This window comes from Pithys albifrons, chromosome 3 (assembly GCF_047495875.1).
Source record: "Pithys albifrons albifrons isolate INPA30051 chromosome 3, PitAlb_v1, whole genome shotgun sequence".
NCBI lineage: Eukaryota > Metazoa > Chordata > Aves > Passeriformes > Thamnophilidae > Pithys > Pithys albifrons.
In genome coordinates, this window is record NC_092460.1 from 78,787,868 (window position 1) to 78,806,293 (window position 18,426).

At 36.6% G+C, this 18,426-nt stretch overlaps 1 protein-coding gene across 3 annotated transcripts in view; it reads right to left on the reverse strand.

Moving 5' to 3' along the window:
- Window positions 1–2,095: 2,095 nt before the first annotated feature.
- The window catches only part of FAM3C (FAM3 metabolism regulating signaling molecule C), a 30,511-nt gene continuing 14,180 nt past the window's right edge, over window positions 2,096–18,426 (reverse strand). For 2 of the 3 annotated variants that reach the window (XM_071552480.1, XM_071552481.1), the window contains exons 3-10: window positions 14,356–14,460; window positions 13,331–13,360; window positions 12,803–12,926; window positions 8,221–8,279; window positions 6,693–6,743; window positions 6,181–6,265; window positions 5,121–5,247; window positions 2,096–4,125 (exon numbers count right to left, since the gene is read on the reverse strand). In XM_071552480.1, the coding sequence (XP_071408581.1) occupies window positions 4,036–4,125; window positions 5,121–5,247; window positions 6,181–6,265; window positions 6,693–6,743; window positions 8,221–8,279; window positions 12,803–12,926; window positions 13,331–13,360; window positions 14,356–14,460 (671 nt within the window). In that variant the 3' untranslated portion in view covers window positions 2,096–4,035. The remainder of the gene's footprint in view (window positions 4,126–5,120; window positions 5,248–6,180; window positions 6,266–6,692; window positions 6,744–8,220; window positions 8,280–12,802; window positions 12,927–13,330; window positions 13,361–14,355; window positions 14,461–18,426) is intronic. The other variant, XM_071552483.1, reaches the window with a different exon arrangement.

Here is an 18,426-nt window from a genome sequence, read left to right on the forward strand (position 1 = left end):
ACAGGTGATTACAGATTTACAGATTATAGCCTTTTAAATGCAAGATTAAAGAAATTGAGTTGTATGTTATACAAAGGAAAAGGCCAGGAAGAATGTTAAAGGTACCTAAGTAGAGTCATCAATTTTTAACTTGCAAAAAAGTAATTGTTAATTTTCAGGAAAGAAGATTTGGATGGCACATGAGCGAACATACCTGGATAGTCAGGTAAGCATAGGAAGAGATACCTAAAGAACCTGTTTTAACCGGAGTCTATGAAGAATGCTTTAGAGCTGGTTTGTAAGGTTGAAAGGGCTAACCACAGAGGTAGCAAGAAGTAAGTGGCTTTAAGCTGTGTTAGAAATGTAATTAAACATCTCAAGTAGAGCACATTCTCTCTTGCCAATTTTTACTTTCACCCCTAAGAAGACAGGAGCAGGACATGGCTGAATTTAGGGGTTTGTGCCCTTTTGCACAATGCTCAGTGTAAGAAGCATCCCTCATACAGCATCAGGAGCCACAGACACCTTGTGATATCACTGAACAGTTCAAGAGCTGTTCTTGCACCTTCCTGCTTCAGCGTCCAAGTTTCCATCCAGCTTTACAGGTTTCTTCAATTTTGTCAGGCCTATTTAGGGGCCCCCTGCATTAGGGCTAAGTTATAGCCTTACAGCCATAAAACCAAAGAGTATTTCATTAATAAAAAATCTCTTGCTTGGTACTGACCTTAGCCATGTCCCAAGTCAGTTAGGGAGGTACTGCAGCCCTTCCCACCCTTACATAGCCAAGTCAGTCAACACTTACGGTGGCAGTATTATTTTTCTGAAATTACCCACCTGGACTCTTATTTTATTAATACACATATTCTTGAAAAACTCTTCAGACTGCAGAAAATCCAAATAGTGTAGGAGACATTACATACATGTCAAGCATTTAGTAGTAACGTCAATGTTTGAGGAAACTAAGTACCACAGTAGTAAGACATCTGGAAAGCAAAACATGATGAGCAAAATGAAGCTTTCTCTAAACTAGCTCTCAGCAAACTGAGGCTGTAAAAAGGGTCTGCTGTTCCAGAGGGGAAAAAAAGTTGGATCATGAGAACTTGGAAAGGTCCAGAGGGTACATCAAGGCAGAGACCCCACTTCAGCTTCTTTCTTAAAGACTCCTGTTAATCCATGTAAAGCACCACTAGTACAACAATTGAGAGCTGTGGTTTGAAGTCACTTTCAGGTGGATTAAATCCTAACTGGGTGTTCCTTGGTGAAAATTAAGTTACAATCTTCTTGTGTCCTCCCATCTCTCTTCTCACAGTTCTTCTTTTTGAGGTAGAAATCCCCCACAACCTCTGTCTTCCCCTTTCTCATGGCTCTGTTCCCAGCAAGTCTGCAAGATGCTGCAAATGTTCCCATCACCTTGCACAGGAAAATACGCATCCTGGAGCTCTGTCACACACAGGTACAAAGTGCCCTTCTTATTTACAACAGACGACTTCCTACCATCAACTGTGGGAGACCAAAGAGGCCAGAATAATAATCTTTGTGCTTAGCAACTCAAATGAAATGCAGGTTAAGATTATCAGAAAGTCTTGCTGCTTAAGATTCAAAAAAATCCCCTCAACAGCAGGGTGCTGTAACTTGCCCACCAAGGGCAGAGGTGGCATGACCAGATCCTGCCCTAAGTCAACAGACTGTGACAATGGACAAGAGCAAGGAGACCCCATTTGTGCGGCCAATCCAGTACAACTTCCATATAGTTGACAGAAGTCTTATTAAATGTGATACCATACAGATGTGAGAACATGGGTTAGAGAATAACAGGAAGAATCAAATTATTTAAGAAGCTACAAAAATAATCCTACCATTTATTGCTTTAAAATGCATTGTTTGAAACATTTGTTGCAGGTACAACTTTAACAGATTAAGAGAATCGTAATATTTGTACTCAATTTGCATTGCTAAAAAAGGCACAAAATTTAAAAGATACAAGGCATAAAAGAGAGCTGCCTTTAGTCTTATTTCCTCTCTATTTAATTTTGTGGAGGAAATTTGAACTTTTTAATTTGATGAAAGATGAAATATTCATTAGCATTAAAAGCCAAAAGAATGAAGACAAGAGTAGTCCAGGGAAACAATGCAGCCAAATGTTTTTATTTTCCTCTTAAGCCCCTGCCAAGTAACTTCAAAATTATTTTGATATTATTCTGGATAGCAGCATAGCCAATAGTGGCATATACACCAACAAAACTGTATCTCTGCAAAAATTCCAGGACTTATGCAAGTTGTTTTCCACAAAAGTCTAATGTTATGAAATACAATTTCAAAATTATTAAACCAGGGGGATTTATTTTGATGAAAAAACTTACATGATTTTGACATGTCCTCCTACACAGGAAAATCTGAAAGATTTAACAAAAGCAGTTTTACTGTGTCAGGGATATTTATTGCTGTGCTACATTAAAATTGAGGGAAACCCACATTACTGATCAGGCTAGTTAAACATAGAGAAAAATTCAGAATCCAGTCTTACTCTGGTATCAGAGGTTATTTATTTGTCTTACAAGGTAATTCTCAATATTGCTTTAATTTTTTAGTGCACAGAATTTGTCTCAGAAAACACGAACAATAATAGAATTTCTAATGCCTCTGTGTTAAACTCACTGTGGGTTCCTGAAAAATCCTTTGTGGTTTTTGCCCCATGGTACTAGCTTGAAGTTCATGAAGAATATACCAGAATTCATGACACAAAGCTCCAATAGATTACAGTCAATTCTGTGTCAGCCCTTATTTTGTGAATACACACAGTCAAGTTATACCATACTTAGTTTCAGGAAAAGTTCAAGCTGGCCCTACTAAAAAGAAACAGAAATTTAAAAAGAAAGCAAGGTCTTCTCACAGCTTTGATATAAGCTAAAGAATAAGGCCACTTAAACTTGGTCCATTTTTTTTTCCATTAAAAAAAGATAAAGAAAACATTGTCAGTTAAGTTTACAAGTCACACATTGCATAACTCAAGACAAAATGCTCTAACATTTCACTGGAAGAGCAGATTGCCTCAGCTCACATTGGAAGTAACATGGGGGTAAAGGATCACAACTGTGTAGCCTGCAACAACTCTCACTAGAAGGCAGACTACATTCTAACAGGCTCTTTTGTGATGTGAGATCTATTCCTGATGTCAGAACTAAGAGGAAGCTATTCCATTATGCACGTTTACTACGTGACCAGCCACTACAGCTGAACAGCCATAGAGAGAATCAATGCTTAAGCAGCAGTACAAGAATTGCAATAAAAACTGAACAAATTAGCCACAGTACTGCTGCTTAACATGCCAAGTCTCTTCTATAAAGTAAACACTTTCAAGTTAAGTTCAAATTCCTCCAAGCTTGTATTAAGTATCACACACACTATTTATATACTTTTGTTCATCCTCTAAAGATTAAAAAAAAAATTTCTGTTGTGCTTTTCACAGCATACCTGTGTTACACTATCAGGTATTCTTCCTTTGCTGATTATTCAGTTATAATGGGAACTACAAAATAAATTTCTGGAGCACATGGTATTAGAATAACCAAATAGCTTTAATAAAAAGTGATACTGCCATTAAAAAGGCAGAGAATAAAAAAAAATAAAGCTTCTTGTTAACTTATCACTAAAATCTACAATATTCCACTAAGTTTACATAGTCACAGCAACATTGCACTGTTAAGAAGACAGTATATTTGTCAGGATCTATTTATTGTCCACATATGTAATTTATTAACCAGTTATCTACAAGATATTATTTACCACAGGCAAACTAAATACTGTGCTTTTAAGAAACCTGCATAGAAATGATTTGATGTTTCTTTTATTTTGGACGTATTTACAAAAAGAATTTTTATGTGTGTTAGCAATAAATAATCCCAATATTCAAAATGTCAGTGCTCATGCACACACTGACAAGATGGCTGCATGCTTTAAAAATATTATTTACAGTACAGTCTCCTTCATATCCCTCTCTCTAATAACAGCAGAAAGTGCATTTTTTTCCATATCCTTTCTCCCTTCCTTTTGTTTTCATCAGTCTTGCTTCTGAGGGATACAGCCTTCCATCTCGACAACTTCTGGCCAGCCTTCATACTTGTTTGTGTCCTTGTTATTCTTTATATGCTATAAATGGAAAACATGAACTCTGTTGTTAATGTGAAGTCATTTATCCTTTTGCTTTAACTCACAACTTTAAGGCATTTACTTATTTTCAGGCTAAGGACAAAGAGAAAATATTACTAGCCTTTTGTCCTTCGTATCAAATGTAACAATCTCTCGGTATTCACCACGTATCCAACCAGTGTATGCTAAAAACAGTTAAGCCCTACTAGGAAAACATTTTTAGATTTTATTATGGATGTTTATTTAGGAAAAGAGACAAGCTAGGAAAAGAATAAGTGGATTAAAGAATGAATCACTAAGTAAAAATAAATAAGGATACTAAATTTACAAGGCAACGAAAACAAATATTGAGATTTTTAAAGAACATTAAATAATGTTTAGTGTTCGCTTTTTTTGAAACTTGGGCATTTATTTTTCCACCAAGCAACGACCTGCAGCCAGGTTAAGACATCATTGCCTCCAAGAGTTTGCCACTGCTTCTGCACTGGTTTCCACTCCCTTGCAAAGTTGGCAGAAGAAAACACATCTTCTTCCTCTCCCAGTACAAAGCTACTTTTACCAGTAATTAAAGGCAATATAGACACATACCAAATTTTAACAGCTAAAGAATGGGAACATACTCTATTTTACAAATTTTGCTATAACAGCAAATTGTTTTAAGAGCAAAGCTAACAGCCAGGAACACCAACACCGTTGTTAGTGAATCCAAAATAAAAGCAATAGGCATTGTTTTGAAGTGTTCAGTTTAATCTGATTCATTAAAAAGATGAACGACCTATTTATTGGCATAAGACCTACCCCATGTAAGAGGTTTTTGTTATTTTTAAGTCACCAAAGAATCTTTTTTGTATGTTTAAAATGAGGCTACCTAAGGAAAAATTCAAAAATAACAGTGTGCCACTACTCATCTTCAACAAATGCATGGTATCTATAAAACATGCTATGCCTTTATTAATGTAAGGTGTTAAATTCCAGTAAGTTACAGAATCACAGACCTGTTCAAATGGACTTTTAGTCTTAATTCCTTTTCCACCACAGAAGACCCAGTTGTCTCTGAAGCCAAGGTTAGTAATTGATGTGCTTCCTAATTCAGCAATCAGTTTTCGTGCTTCCTCGTTAAGCCTTGAACAAAACAGTGTTCAGTATGTGAATAAAACATATGCCCTTAGAGCTTCCATTACTCAGTGCACCAGTAAGCTTTAATCTGATTAAATATAGTTTAAGTCAGTAAATATTGGGCAAGATCTATCTTTCAAAATCAGATAAGGCTAGTTCTGAAATCACCTGATGCAATGAATGCTGCTCTTTCATACCATAATCTCAAGCAACCAGGATACAAACCCATTAGTACCTCAAGCAACCAGGATACAAACCCATTAGTACACCGACAAAAGCCAAGAACCCTCTCCTGTGAGAATTTGTACATATATGTTACCAATTCTCCAAGCAACTAAAAAAGTCAATTTTTAAAGTAAACACTGTTTGCTGGCTCAAGTTGAAGTCTAGATAAAGTTAAAGCTATTTTAGATTAGAAGAATGAGCTGAATATAAAAAAATGAAGTTCTTGCCTGCTTGGGTCAGTTAATTCAAAATTCAGACTGCTGCCCCACAGCACAGTTCAGTAGGCCCAAGTAGGATTAATTTCAGTAAGCAAGGGAAAAAGAATTCTGTAGGATAAGTTATCATTCCAAAATCTCCAAATAGCAGCTCTTATTTCTTTACCCACAGGGTCTTCAGAAACAAACACCTGTGATATTTCTGCTAAAGGTTCTAACTTACTATCTAATTTACTTTTGTTTCTTACAAAAGTATACACCTAACAGTGCTCTAAGTAAATATGTACATACATCTGCTTATTTTTAATTTGATCTTTGCTGTCCTCAAATCACATCAGCATTATAATACTAATAAACTGGAAGTATAGGTTCAAATCTGTCACTTTGGAAAAACAAAACCTTACCAAAAGTGATTGTGTGAAAAGGAATGTATTTTTTTCAGTATAAAACAGCATTTAAAAGTTTAATCAACACTTGCTATTTAAAATCAATTACATACTTGGTTGCACCATCATCATATGTTGCCATTAACACTATTGTTCCATCCTGAAAGGACTTCAGAAATTCAATAAATGGTGCCACATCTGAAAAGAAAATGTTGAACTGTTTAATAACAAGCAACAATTCTATATCTAAACATCTGCACTGTATTTCTGCAAAGAGATAACTTCTAAGAATATTTGTAAATGTGCTTAGCATTTATAAAAAGATGCTGAGAGAAAGCTAAAATGCATCACAGAAATCTTATTAATAGAAAGAGTTTAATCCATATTGTGTAGTCATAATTACTAGTGAAAACTACTCTGGAGAACAAGACTGTTTGATTAACCATACCATTCCCTCCCATCGCAGCTATCTGCACTTCTCTGAAGTTGCACCCTCCTCATGATTGAAAGGTAGAAGTGAAATACTGCATTAACCATCCCGTTAAATCACCACAGCAAATGGGAGTCTGGAGAAGGTAAAAAAGTGCATTTGTTGTTTCTCTCTGACCAGTATAACTGCACCTACCTCCTCCCCACATGTCAAAGAACTTAGTATCTAATGGTTCTCCTGTTTTACCTGGAGGGAAAAAGAAATATTTGGTGTCATCAAGTATAACCAAAGTTATTTTACAGACAACACGCCCAACTCCTGTTAGTGACTCTTTCAGGAAAAGTGCTGCAGAAGACACTTATATACATGAGCTGTGGTAACTCATGAAAACTGCTCCTTACACAGTGGAGTAGTCTGTGAAAAATTGAAGGAAAACCGAAGAGATAAAAAAGTGAGACGATCCATGAAAGTGTTGAAGGCCAGGTTGGATTGGGCTCTGAGCAACCTGGTCCAGTGCAAAGTGTCCCTGTCCATGGCAGGGGGTTGGAACTGGGTGATCTTTAAGGTCCCTTTCAGCACAGACCATTCTATGATTCTTCGCAAACTTTTGATTTTGTTTCAGGTGGAATCTAAAATAAAATGTCTACAGCCTCTAAAACCAACACAGAGTATTCAGTTCAGTATTTGCCTTTTCTAAAGTCAGTTTTGTAAAACCAACAGCATAGCTAGAGATAGCATTTAGTGCCACATGCAAAGCAAGGAAGTTTTGCTGTAGACTGGTAATTGTTAGTAATTTAAACATCCAGACAAATAGAAAAAAGTGTACAATATATTATCTCTCATTATCTTTTTTCTTATGCTGTGTACAAAGGCAGTACTTGATAGAAGGTAGACTTTTTTATTATATACATTCATTTAAAGTTTGGAAGACAAAGACTGGCACTATAAAACACAAAGATAGGTATTTTGGTTTTGAACAGATTCAGACAATTTAGGAAAGCAGCATAAGAGTAGGGAAGTAATGTTGCAATCATGCTTTAGATGATGTAAACCTAAGTACAATTCAAAAATAACATAAATTTATATCACAGTAAAATGACAAAGTCCTATCTCAGGGCTACAAGAAATTGCTTCCTACACATTAAAAAAATCTGCCAGTACTGACATTCAGTTCAGGTTTCAAGGTAACTCACAGTTAAATTAAGAACCTTGAACAAAATTACATAACACGATGAATTTTAGAGACAAGAACCCTAGACAAAATATACAGATTCAAGCTAGGAAGTAATGAGCTGGTCTTTCTGTGTAGTAATAAGATTGTTTAACAAGTTTCACTGAAAACAGAGCAACAGAATAATTTTAGACTACAGTTTTATTAGTGGTGGGAACACACAAGGGCAAAAGAAGCAGGATGCATCTCATGTCTTCTTCCATTTTGATAAATTCCATTAGGAATTTATCTGATGTATCACCAAGATAGTCACCACAGCACTCCACATTACTATGTTTTACAACTCATTTTTAGAAACAAAAATGCACTGAGGTTTTCTACTTAGTAACAAAAATATGTCAGTGCCAAGATCTGACGCTGTATCAGTATAAATAAGCTGAATACTTCCTTTTCTCCTCTTGCTTGCCTTTCACCATCCCTTAGTTTTTTCACCTTAAATTTCAGAAACAATTTGAGAATGAAGACAATTTGATGACTTAAAACGTCACTTACCATTGACCAAGGCCACATTTATTCCTCTGCCAACATTATTTTTAACTCCACTCATTAAACTGAAACAAAATAAATATTTTTATTTTCAATAGGAAAATTTTCTGATGTGAAATATTTCTGTTTTTTAAATAGGATCAAATACTAAGAGATATATAGTTAAATGACCACATGTTCATGAGTACTTAAATGAAGCAAAATCTTGAATTAATCTGTGTGCTCTTATGGCACCACCGAATAGAGAATAACACAGATATCCCCAGCTGCATTGCTTTCATTTTACGGCTTAATCATCTTGGTTTCAAAGTATGTCTGTATATTAAAAGTGTTGCGAAAAATAAAGTGATATTAATGTATTTAAAAAAAACACCTTGCAGTTAAAGAGCCTGAACCAAATATTAATTTGAGGAGCTCAGCACAGTCACAGGATCAACATTTTAAGCTTTTTTATTCTGTAAGCACATGATAAACAAAAATGTGTTAATGAGTTTAAAATGTAACTGAACAGAAGCATTTAAAATTCATATTGCAGCATCATATCAAGAAACAAGAAAGGCAAAACAGTTAGCTACTCATATGCATGAGAAGCAACCTAACTGCAGGAAAAGTAGTTAGTGCACTGATGGGACTTGAAGCCAAAGTTGGATATAACCTTAAAGTACAGTCACACATCCCAACAAAAATGTCTCAATCTATGACAGTAATTTATTGGCCAGACTTCGAGGGGCAAAAGAGCTGAAAAAGAAGACACCTATTGTGAAATGGAAGCCCTTCAGAGCTGTAAAGAAGAGGTAACAGGAACATTAAGACTGCTAGGCAGGATGCTTTGCTGCCTTGGACCATGGTGGCTGTATCACTCCAGTGAGAGGAAGCTTTCAAACCTCCTCATTCTGTTCAGTGGCACTGTGTGAACAACTCTATTCTGTCTTTGAGTCCCAAATATCCCAGTACTAACATTTTGAAGGCAGGATTAAAAGAGAGAACATACACAAGGCAAATAGAAGTAAGGTTTGGAACAATTATATAAATTAAGATAATGACGAGGCCTTCAGCTGAGATTCAAGAAAGCATCTCAGCAAGAACGTATAGATAACACCCATCTCATTAACCACAAACACCTTAACAGCTCCTTTAATTCCATTCTGGTCAGGATTTCTTGAAATCTCCCTAGCTGGCTTTAGAAACAGGCTGTGCATGTGTGCAGCCCTCTTATGTCCAAAACTTTTTCCACATTTCTTTTGCAGTAGTAAGACTTTCAAGTCATGTCTGAAAATCCGTACTAGGCAATGCATCCTTACGCACACCACTGTAACATCAGCTTTCTCATTTCTTAGTGATAGGGTCGAAACAGATAGTCTATCCCAGAAGTATGTCAAAAATCTTCCTCCCTGGTGCTATCTTTTACAGCCAGGATGAAGACAGAAACAAAATTTACAGGAATGGCAAATTCAACAGACAAGTATCAGGAGCAGACTCAGTATTCAGAGAGGATGTAAAAGACTACTGGTTAATGGCAACTCTTAGCATAGTGATTTCAAAAGATTTTAAAGAACTAGGAATCAGGGATGAAAGAGTCCATATTCTTCAGTTACCCCCTTAAATTATACTATCTGCCAAAAATTCTGATTTAAATTAAAACTCTAATACAGTAACTTCTGAAACAGAATACTTGAAATTTTTTGCTGCAATGCAGAATTCATTTTCTAGTTAGTAGGGAACTCCAGAAGTACTTTAGTCACTGGAGGATCATTTCTGCTCGGATCACATGATTTTCATGTCATGTCTGAGCATCCATTCTAAACAAGAAAAATATATGGCAAATAAAGACTGGAACATAAATGAAAAAAGGCAGTGAAGTTCTCAACACATTTCTTTCCTCATACAAAATTTAGTGGCTATTTAATCTACAAGAAAGAATAATAACTTCCTTTCAATTTAAGTACAAAATTCTCTGAAAATAAATAATTGTTAAAAAATATTTAATACTGAGGTGACTACACACTGAGATTCCACACATATGTAAAGTTGTAATTAATTAAGACAACAAAAAAATCTGCAATTATGAATACAAGAATTACTAGTTATTACAGGACTTCAGTGCAACATTCTGCTATTGGATTACTGTGGCACAATCATGCAACTGGCTTCTGAGTAGGGAAAGTAAGACTGCATGGAGATATTGCTGGTAAAGAAGTAAATAATGCATCTTCTAAAAATCCCATGAAGTAGCAACTACAGTATTTAATATTTTGATGACGAGTCCAGTATATTTTTCCTGCTTCAAATTATGTCCTCCCAATATAGAACAAGGCTATAACTGAACTTCTATACAGCAGAATTCCTGTTTCACATTAAAAAATATATAATTAAAGATTAAGAAATTACATACATCCTGAATTGTATCAGCAGCTTTAGTGCTTTCATAAACCAGGTGACATCCTTACATTTAATATACAGCAAAAAACCTACTCTGTAAATACCATGTATAAATTATAACTATTTGTTCCTGCTTTCTTGACTTGAAAGTGTGAAGAAGAATACAAAGTAATGAGAAAAAACATTTGGCAGGAGTGAGTTCATAAAATATCTCTCTTAAAAAAAAGAGTTACTGAAGTACAAGTAAGTTTTCTTTCAGTCCTGATATACTTCTTTATACACTCAAGGCAGCTTGTGCACCATGACAAACACAACAGGCTGCAGTGCAACAGCTTCTCACAGGAGGGCAACCCTTCATCAGTTTTAGAATTCTTACAAGAATTTACAATCAAAAAGCTATAAGAGCTTTTGAAAGAGGAATATAACCTCTTATAAGCAAAAACAGAAGACCATATAAAATCAATAAAATTTTCTGGTGGACATTCGAACAGACATGACAAGTACTTCTCTGAAGGAAACCAGAAAGATTTTTGCCAAGGGAAACTGGACTTTAGAAGCAAACAGCTGTGCACTGAAGTGTGCACTAGTACTAACAGAATAGAGGACTTTTGCCAGCAACCACTTTCTTTTCATCACTTTCTTCAGCAGAATATCCAGTAGAAAATTTTTTACTTTTTTGGGACAGTAATAACAGTCTCTTCTTACTTAACCAGTAAACAAGACATTAAAAAGTAAAAACCCCTACAAACCTGGAATTAAAATGTTACTTACACTCCCACAACTTTTAATCACTGAATCAGCTTAAGCCTTCACAGATATTAAGCTTCCTATATTAAGTAACCAGAATGCAGCAGAAGTTTTGTAACACTAAGCAAAATACCGTGCCAAGAAACTAGATAGCCTGTCCAAGGTCAGAAAGCAAGTCATCTATAAGAATGGAAAGCAAAACCCAGCGGCTTGTGTTAGTATGTGTCAAGGTGAGCTCATGCTCCCTTAGCATGAGCTGCCCAACTACACCGTGATGCTTTGCTGCAAACTGACTCCTACACAAGCAAGCAAGCTTGAGCTAAGTCAGCCGCACAGTGGAACTTAGTGCTAAAATTAGCCTTCTCTTTATGATCACTTGAAATAATGTCTTACAGTTACTTCAGACAGTAAAGTGATGGCAAATGTTAACCAGTATGTTTATTCTCTTATAGATTAAGTATCCTACTTATTATGTTAAGTGCAGTTCTTTTGTTCACAGTGAAGTTGCCATTTGCTCTATAATTCATTAGCACCAGCTGCTGTACATGCTTCTCTGTTCTAACACAGCGTGGGTGATAAACAGCTAAACTGCAGTAGTTTGAATGCAAATGGAAGGCAAAGGCTTTAAGTGTGACTGCTACTAAAAAAAAAATAATCTTCTGACAACACTAACAGCATGCCTTTTCTGCCATGTCACCTGCAAAATCTAATGGATAGATTATGTTATAGGAAGCTGCACACTCTGGGGGACAATGAGAAGGAAGGAACAACCTAAGAGCAAAAATTAGAGTCTAAAAATAAACATTTATACTCCCATTATGGGGATTACTAAAAGGTATTCAGTTAAATACTCTAGATGCAGTATTATTGATAATACTGTCAAAAATATTGTTATTAAAAACAGAGGATTTAAACTCAAAACTAAACCGTGTCTCAAGCAGTTCTTTTCCTCATTTCACAATTATTTTAAGTTTATTAACTTCAGTTACCATCACCAGAGTTAAATAACTACCACTCATTAAAATACTACTTTTCCCTTTTGATGTCAACCTTTAAAGAGAAGTGGAAAACACGTTCTGACATTGGTACTATGGAAATACAGTTTAAAAATTACTTGCAAAAGACAATACAATCATTCAGTGAATTACTATTAGAGGCAAAGGAACAAGCTACTTAGAAGCAAGTGTGAACTTGATTTGGTGAAGTCTAACTAACCCTTCAGTCTGTAAACCTGAAATAAAGTGTAAACTATCCTGCACATATTAAAATAACATATTTCTGCATTTACTGCAGAGCAATAAGTATGCTTCATCACAGATAAGGTTATAATGAAATGCAATTTTTTCATGTGGTCAAACTGTTGGCAAAACAAAACCTAATTCAAGCTACTAATTTTGTGTGCAAAGTGATCTAAGACAGTTTTTGAAAGAGATACTTAGAGACAACAGGTAAAAATACTTACACATTATCCTCTACACAAATTTTCGGTCCAACTACATTTGCTGCTCCACTTGACATTTTGAATGCAAAATGCTTTTCAGGACAAGCTTTAGAGATCCCACATTTGTATCTTGGAGGTTTTGTAGCTTTCAAAAGGAAATAAATCAAGATTTTAGAGACAACGCTACAGGTAGGCTAACAGACAAGTATCAGTTACTTTTCTGAAGAAATTCAAGCAAAAGAGCAAAGGCAAACAGGGTAGTATCTGTAGCTGCACAGCAGCTTAAAATAATTTAGGTTCCTGAAGAACCTCATTATTCCAACTTCTTGTTGTTACCCTGCTGCTTGCTCTGGCACTGTCATCAAAAGCTACAAGCCAAAATTACAAAATAGACTTCACCAGAAATTAAGAAAATCAGGAAAAGAGGAAAATTAGTTTCTGATTGCATTTAAAGAGTATTTAAGACTTTCTTAACTATGAAAATTCAAGTGTCCTTCTGTTACTAGCAAAAGCAAGTCACAGCAGTAATACATGCATATGAATACTCACAGCGTGCAGCTGCATCCAATGCTGATCTAGCTAAAATGAAACAAGAAAGTTTTACAAGATGTTACTATAAGTGTCATCTGCTATAAAATATCCTATAAATGTAAAATCTTTCTGCACCCCTACAAAAACTTGTTGGTTGAAATCAGGTATCAAAAACACCTGAATACTCCAATAAAAAATTTTTACACAGTAGAAGAATGAAAGTGATCAGAAACCCCATCCAGAACACTGCCTTAATTTATTATTCTCTGATTAACACAAAGATCCATGGAGATACAAAACCTCCAAGGATTTATGGTGGTGTGGGCACTAAAGTGAAATGAATTCCTTTCTAGAAACTGCACAGGACTGAGTTCCTTTCACCTACCACTAGAAGCCTGCAAGTGAGGTGTACTTTAACCCAACCTATCCCTTTCTTGGGATAGGAAGAGGCACAATTGACCTCATCATGAACATATCTAAGTGACACCTCTGTCTCTTTGATGATTATCAAAGATGTCTCTGCTGACTGGTTCAGATGTTGGCTCAGACTGTAGTAATCCAGGGTTAAAAAACATAAACTCTACCCATGTACCTAAAACTGTTTGGGTTTTATTCTGGTAATGTAAACACAACAGTATACCTGGGCAAGCAAAAAAGCCCACCCAAACCAAATTCTGAATTTCTTTAGCTGTAGTAAGACAGAATACAAACTTCTAGAAACCTCATTCAGGTCACCTAGTTTACAACTCCATGCTAGGAATGCAAGTACCAGTAAACAAAAAAAGCAGGTAAAATGATGCATACTTGGTAAGCTAAAGAATCAAACTAATGTAGAGAGTAGGTTAAATATTGCATACAGGAAATTATTTAATACATACATTAAATATTAATCATATAAAAATAACAAGTACGCATATGTTAAAAATAAAAACAGAATTCTTAGGTGTAAGAGCCTCAGTCAAGCTTAAAGCAAAACAAATATATTATTCTTGATTATGAATCAAGTAAATATTAATAGATGTCCAGACAAAGTAATCACTTACCAAATATGTGTCCTAAGTTTGCATCCATTTTTATTTCAAACACTTGAGATATGACATAAAACGTCAGTAAAAATATTGCTATGACAACGACCAACTTTGCAGCACCTGTTAAGAAAAGAGAGAAACGTTTCAAAAAACTATCTGCAAATGGTAACATTAGTTTACCAAAATTAACAATATGAGAACTGCACACCAGATTACATTATGGGGAACTCAGGATGATCATTTGTTGACTTACTAAACAGAAGTAATCTGCAAAAAATGGACATTCTGATGTAGGATGTAACTGCACAAATCTATCAGGTTACTATCCCAAATACATATTGTGCTCTTGGCTTTCTCCAGCTTCATGCCTGCCTGACGTCACAGTCCGCCAACTCAGCTCAGCAGTCAGAAGAAACCACAGACTCTTCCATGAAAATCCAACCTGACTAGATAAACTAAGCTGATCTACCTGGCTGTTGTCCCAATGTGGAATTCCCACTGGCCCCGTTCCACTTCCCTGTTCTTAGCCATGAGAACCTGGTTCCTCCCTGCTCACAAATATACTGTGCTTCCCCAGTCACCCACCAACCCCTGCTTCAAATTGAGCTACCTCTATTTTAAAGCATGGCCAAGCATGAGGGATTAGGGATCTGTCAACATAATGCAGCTTGGCTGCTATGTTCACTCAGCTCTGAGTATTACATGAAAAAAATGAAACCACGACAAAACCACCAGCCAACAAGAACAAAGCATCACCACCTACTTTTCAACAAGTTTAAATTAATGACCTTCAAAAGCAGCCATTTTAAAAAGTAAAAAAAAGCAGAACCTCTCCCCTCCTCCTTTTAATATACTGAACCCCAGGTAGCTTGAACTTTTAGTGGCATACTTTCTCCGGTGTTGAGCGGCCAATCTACCTCCTGGGAGTAGAGTTGGAAGCACATAACCACAGCAAAGAAAGTTACATCTGAAATGGAACTTGAGTGTATGTGGTACTGCCATGAACTTTGCCATTTTTTAGCATAATTTTCAGTACATTTTTACATTGATTTATCTTACTGTAAAATACTGGCTGAGAGTAGAAGATGGGTGAGGAGGCATCTGATCAACATCCTGCCTTTCTATTTCACTGCAGTATGTCAAACTGGTCGGAAGGAGCATGCCTCTGTTTCTGATTGCCAGCCAAATAAATCCTTCAGAAAAAAAACGAATTTATGTACTCCTGCAGATCTCAGTCTGCTGCTGTGATGCGCTGTTCAAAAAACCTTAAAATAGACAGATTACTCAGCCTTCAGAAGGATGAGAGAGGCTAGTCAATCCCTCCAAAAGGCTAAAAAATATATGGGGATAGAAAAGGAAAAGAAAGGTGAAGAGATACAACAGGGTTTTGCCTGTTGTTTGGTCTTTCTTTTTTCATGTGTGAGAACACACATACTATGATGTAAGAAAACAAAGATGCAAACCTAATTTAAAAACATTATGCTGAAACTCCAAAGATCATTGCACTAGAGGAGAAGAGAACCACGTCTAAGCACTGGAGAAAACAGATGATCTGAACATATGTTAAAAAGTGGGGAAGAGGTTTTCAAAGCAACACTGCCTAAATACAGAAGACAGTACGAGATTCTGGAATGTGTCATCTAGCAAGTAGCACATGGAGAGCATGTTGTTTCAGTATATAGTATGTGAGATGAACAAGAACTCGGTCCAAGGACTAACCATTCCCTCCACTCTATATCCTGAGCCTTTCAACTGAAGAGCAAACACTCTCTCTCTTCTCCTAGAAGACTGTTTTAGCATTTGAAACAAAACTGGTCCATTTGCTACAGGTGAAACATTCTAGATGAACTGCTCTATCTTTCTTGTCTGTGGTTTTTAGTAAAAAAAGTAGTTAGACGGAAGGAAAATAAAAAAAAAATGTTTGCTAAGTAATTTTCCAGGTGAATCAGGAATCTAAAAATTGCAGCATTTTCCAGTTATCAGATTTACTTTAGCAGGTTGCTCCCAGTTATACATGTTTGTGGTTGATAAAACAAATTCAGGAGTAATGACAAAAATCTGGACAAATTTCACACATTAAGAAGGTCTTGGAAGATTGTGACTCTTTCTCCTAGAAGAGGCAACAGCTGCTCCTTCTGCAAAGTAACAGAACAACTATTGATAAAAGTGCAATGCAGCAGAAACTCAAAACTGTTCAGTTGCTACACAGGCTATGCTACTGCAACAAAATGCCTAAAATAATGTCTTCTTTCAATGTTGTATCAGCAAAGGTCTTATTTTTACAACCACTACACCTTCTGTCAAAATTAGTTTCTCAAATCCTGTACAACAGTAACTTACCTCAATGAAAAGCCTTCAAACACCCAGTAACCATTCAGGAAGTTTCAGACACTTACAACAACACATAGCACTTTTGGCTGCGGTGTGAGGCAGAGAAGAAGTGGCTTAAAATGACCATTGGCCATTTCCTTATTCCTTCATCATCTTACAGAAATAGCAGCCTAAATAGGTCAAGTCATGGCACCTTAACCAGTCACTGCAAATCAGCTGCCATTAGCATTTTAACCAGCTGCTTGCTCTTTCACCACTCTAAATTCCACAATTAGTTTCATTAAACAACAATAAAATAGAACAGCAATGCCTGCTATGCCATTGAAGTGAAGTGAACCCTGGCAAAGTTTTATGAGGATACCAAACTGAGTGACAAAGTGGGCACTTCAAGAGGTAGAGACACTCTGCAGGAAGACCTGGATAGGCTGGAAGTGAGCTAACAAGAACCTTACTGAAGTTCAACAAGGACAGGTGCAAGGTCTTCTACCTCAGAAAATATAATCTAGGACTGAAGAACAGGCTGGAATCTACCCAGCTGGAGAGCAGTTCTGTGGAAAAGGAGCTGAGAATCCTGATGGACAACGATCTCAATATGAGTGAATCGTGTGCTGCTGCTGCGGCAAAGAAAGCAACAGGATGCTGGGTTGGATTAACAGGGGCACTACCAGCAAAGAGAGATAAAGAAGTCATTCTCCCACTCTGCTCAGCACTTGTCAGGCCACACCTGTAATATCATCTTCAGTTTTGGTCCCTCCCATAAAAAAGACATGGACGGTCTGGAGAGGGTCCAGTACAAAGATGACCAAAGGACTGGGAAGTTTGCCAAATGAGGAAAGGCTGAGACTGCTGGGTTTGTTCAGCCTTGAGAAAAGAAAGCTTAGGGGAGACCTTAGTACCATATTCCAGTATTTAAAGGATGGCTACCAAGAAGATGGAGACTCCCTTTTTACCAGGAGTCACATGGAAAACATGAGGCATAATGTATTCAAGTCACTTTGGGGGAGCTTCCAACTGGAAAAATTTTTCATATTGAGAATAATGAGCCTTCGGAATAATCTCCCCAGGGAAGTGGTGGATTGCCCAGTATTGGACATTTTTAAGATTTGGCTGGACAGGGTGCTGGGCCACTGTGGAAAGATGGGTGGGGGTTAAATTAGAAGCTATATTCACTTTCAAACAGAAGTTATAATGGTACAGAAATTATAGGGTAAAATGCAGCTGCTACTCCCTGGAGAGAACTCTGTGAGATTCTCAAAAACCTATCCCACAATGACTCTCCTCACACACAATCTGCAACCTAAGCACTTAAGCACTTGCTAAGGGGGATGAAATGGAGGGTGGAGCAAGAGTGGAAACACTGTGGCCAGGCTGTTGAAATCCTTGCAGGGAGGGGAATTCAATGGTATTCTGTAGGTGATAAACTGCATAGCACCTGTCAATCAAGCGAAATAGGAGATGTCCTGCTGCTGAAACAGCTGTGATGAAAATTGCTCTCCTCAGATGAACTTGGTTCATTATAACTGAATGGAAATATTAACACACACCTCCACCCCAAAGTTACCCACCTCCAAGGTATGACTACTCATCATGAGCATGTGCTCTACATTTTATTGACTGTATCTTTAAAAGTGAAGTGAAAGAATTTTACACCAATCAGTAACAAGCATGTGTGACTAGAGTCACTCAAACTCCACCTATACGTAAAGGGAGTTCAGTGAAGAGTCCCAATAATAGGACACTGTCACCCAGGGCAGG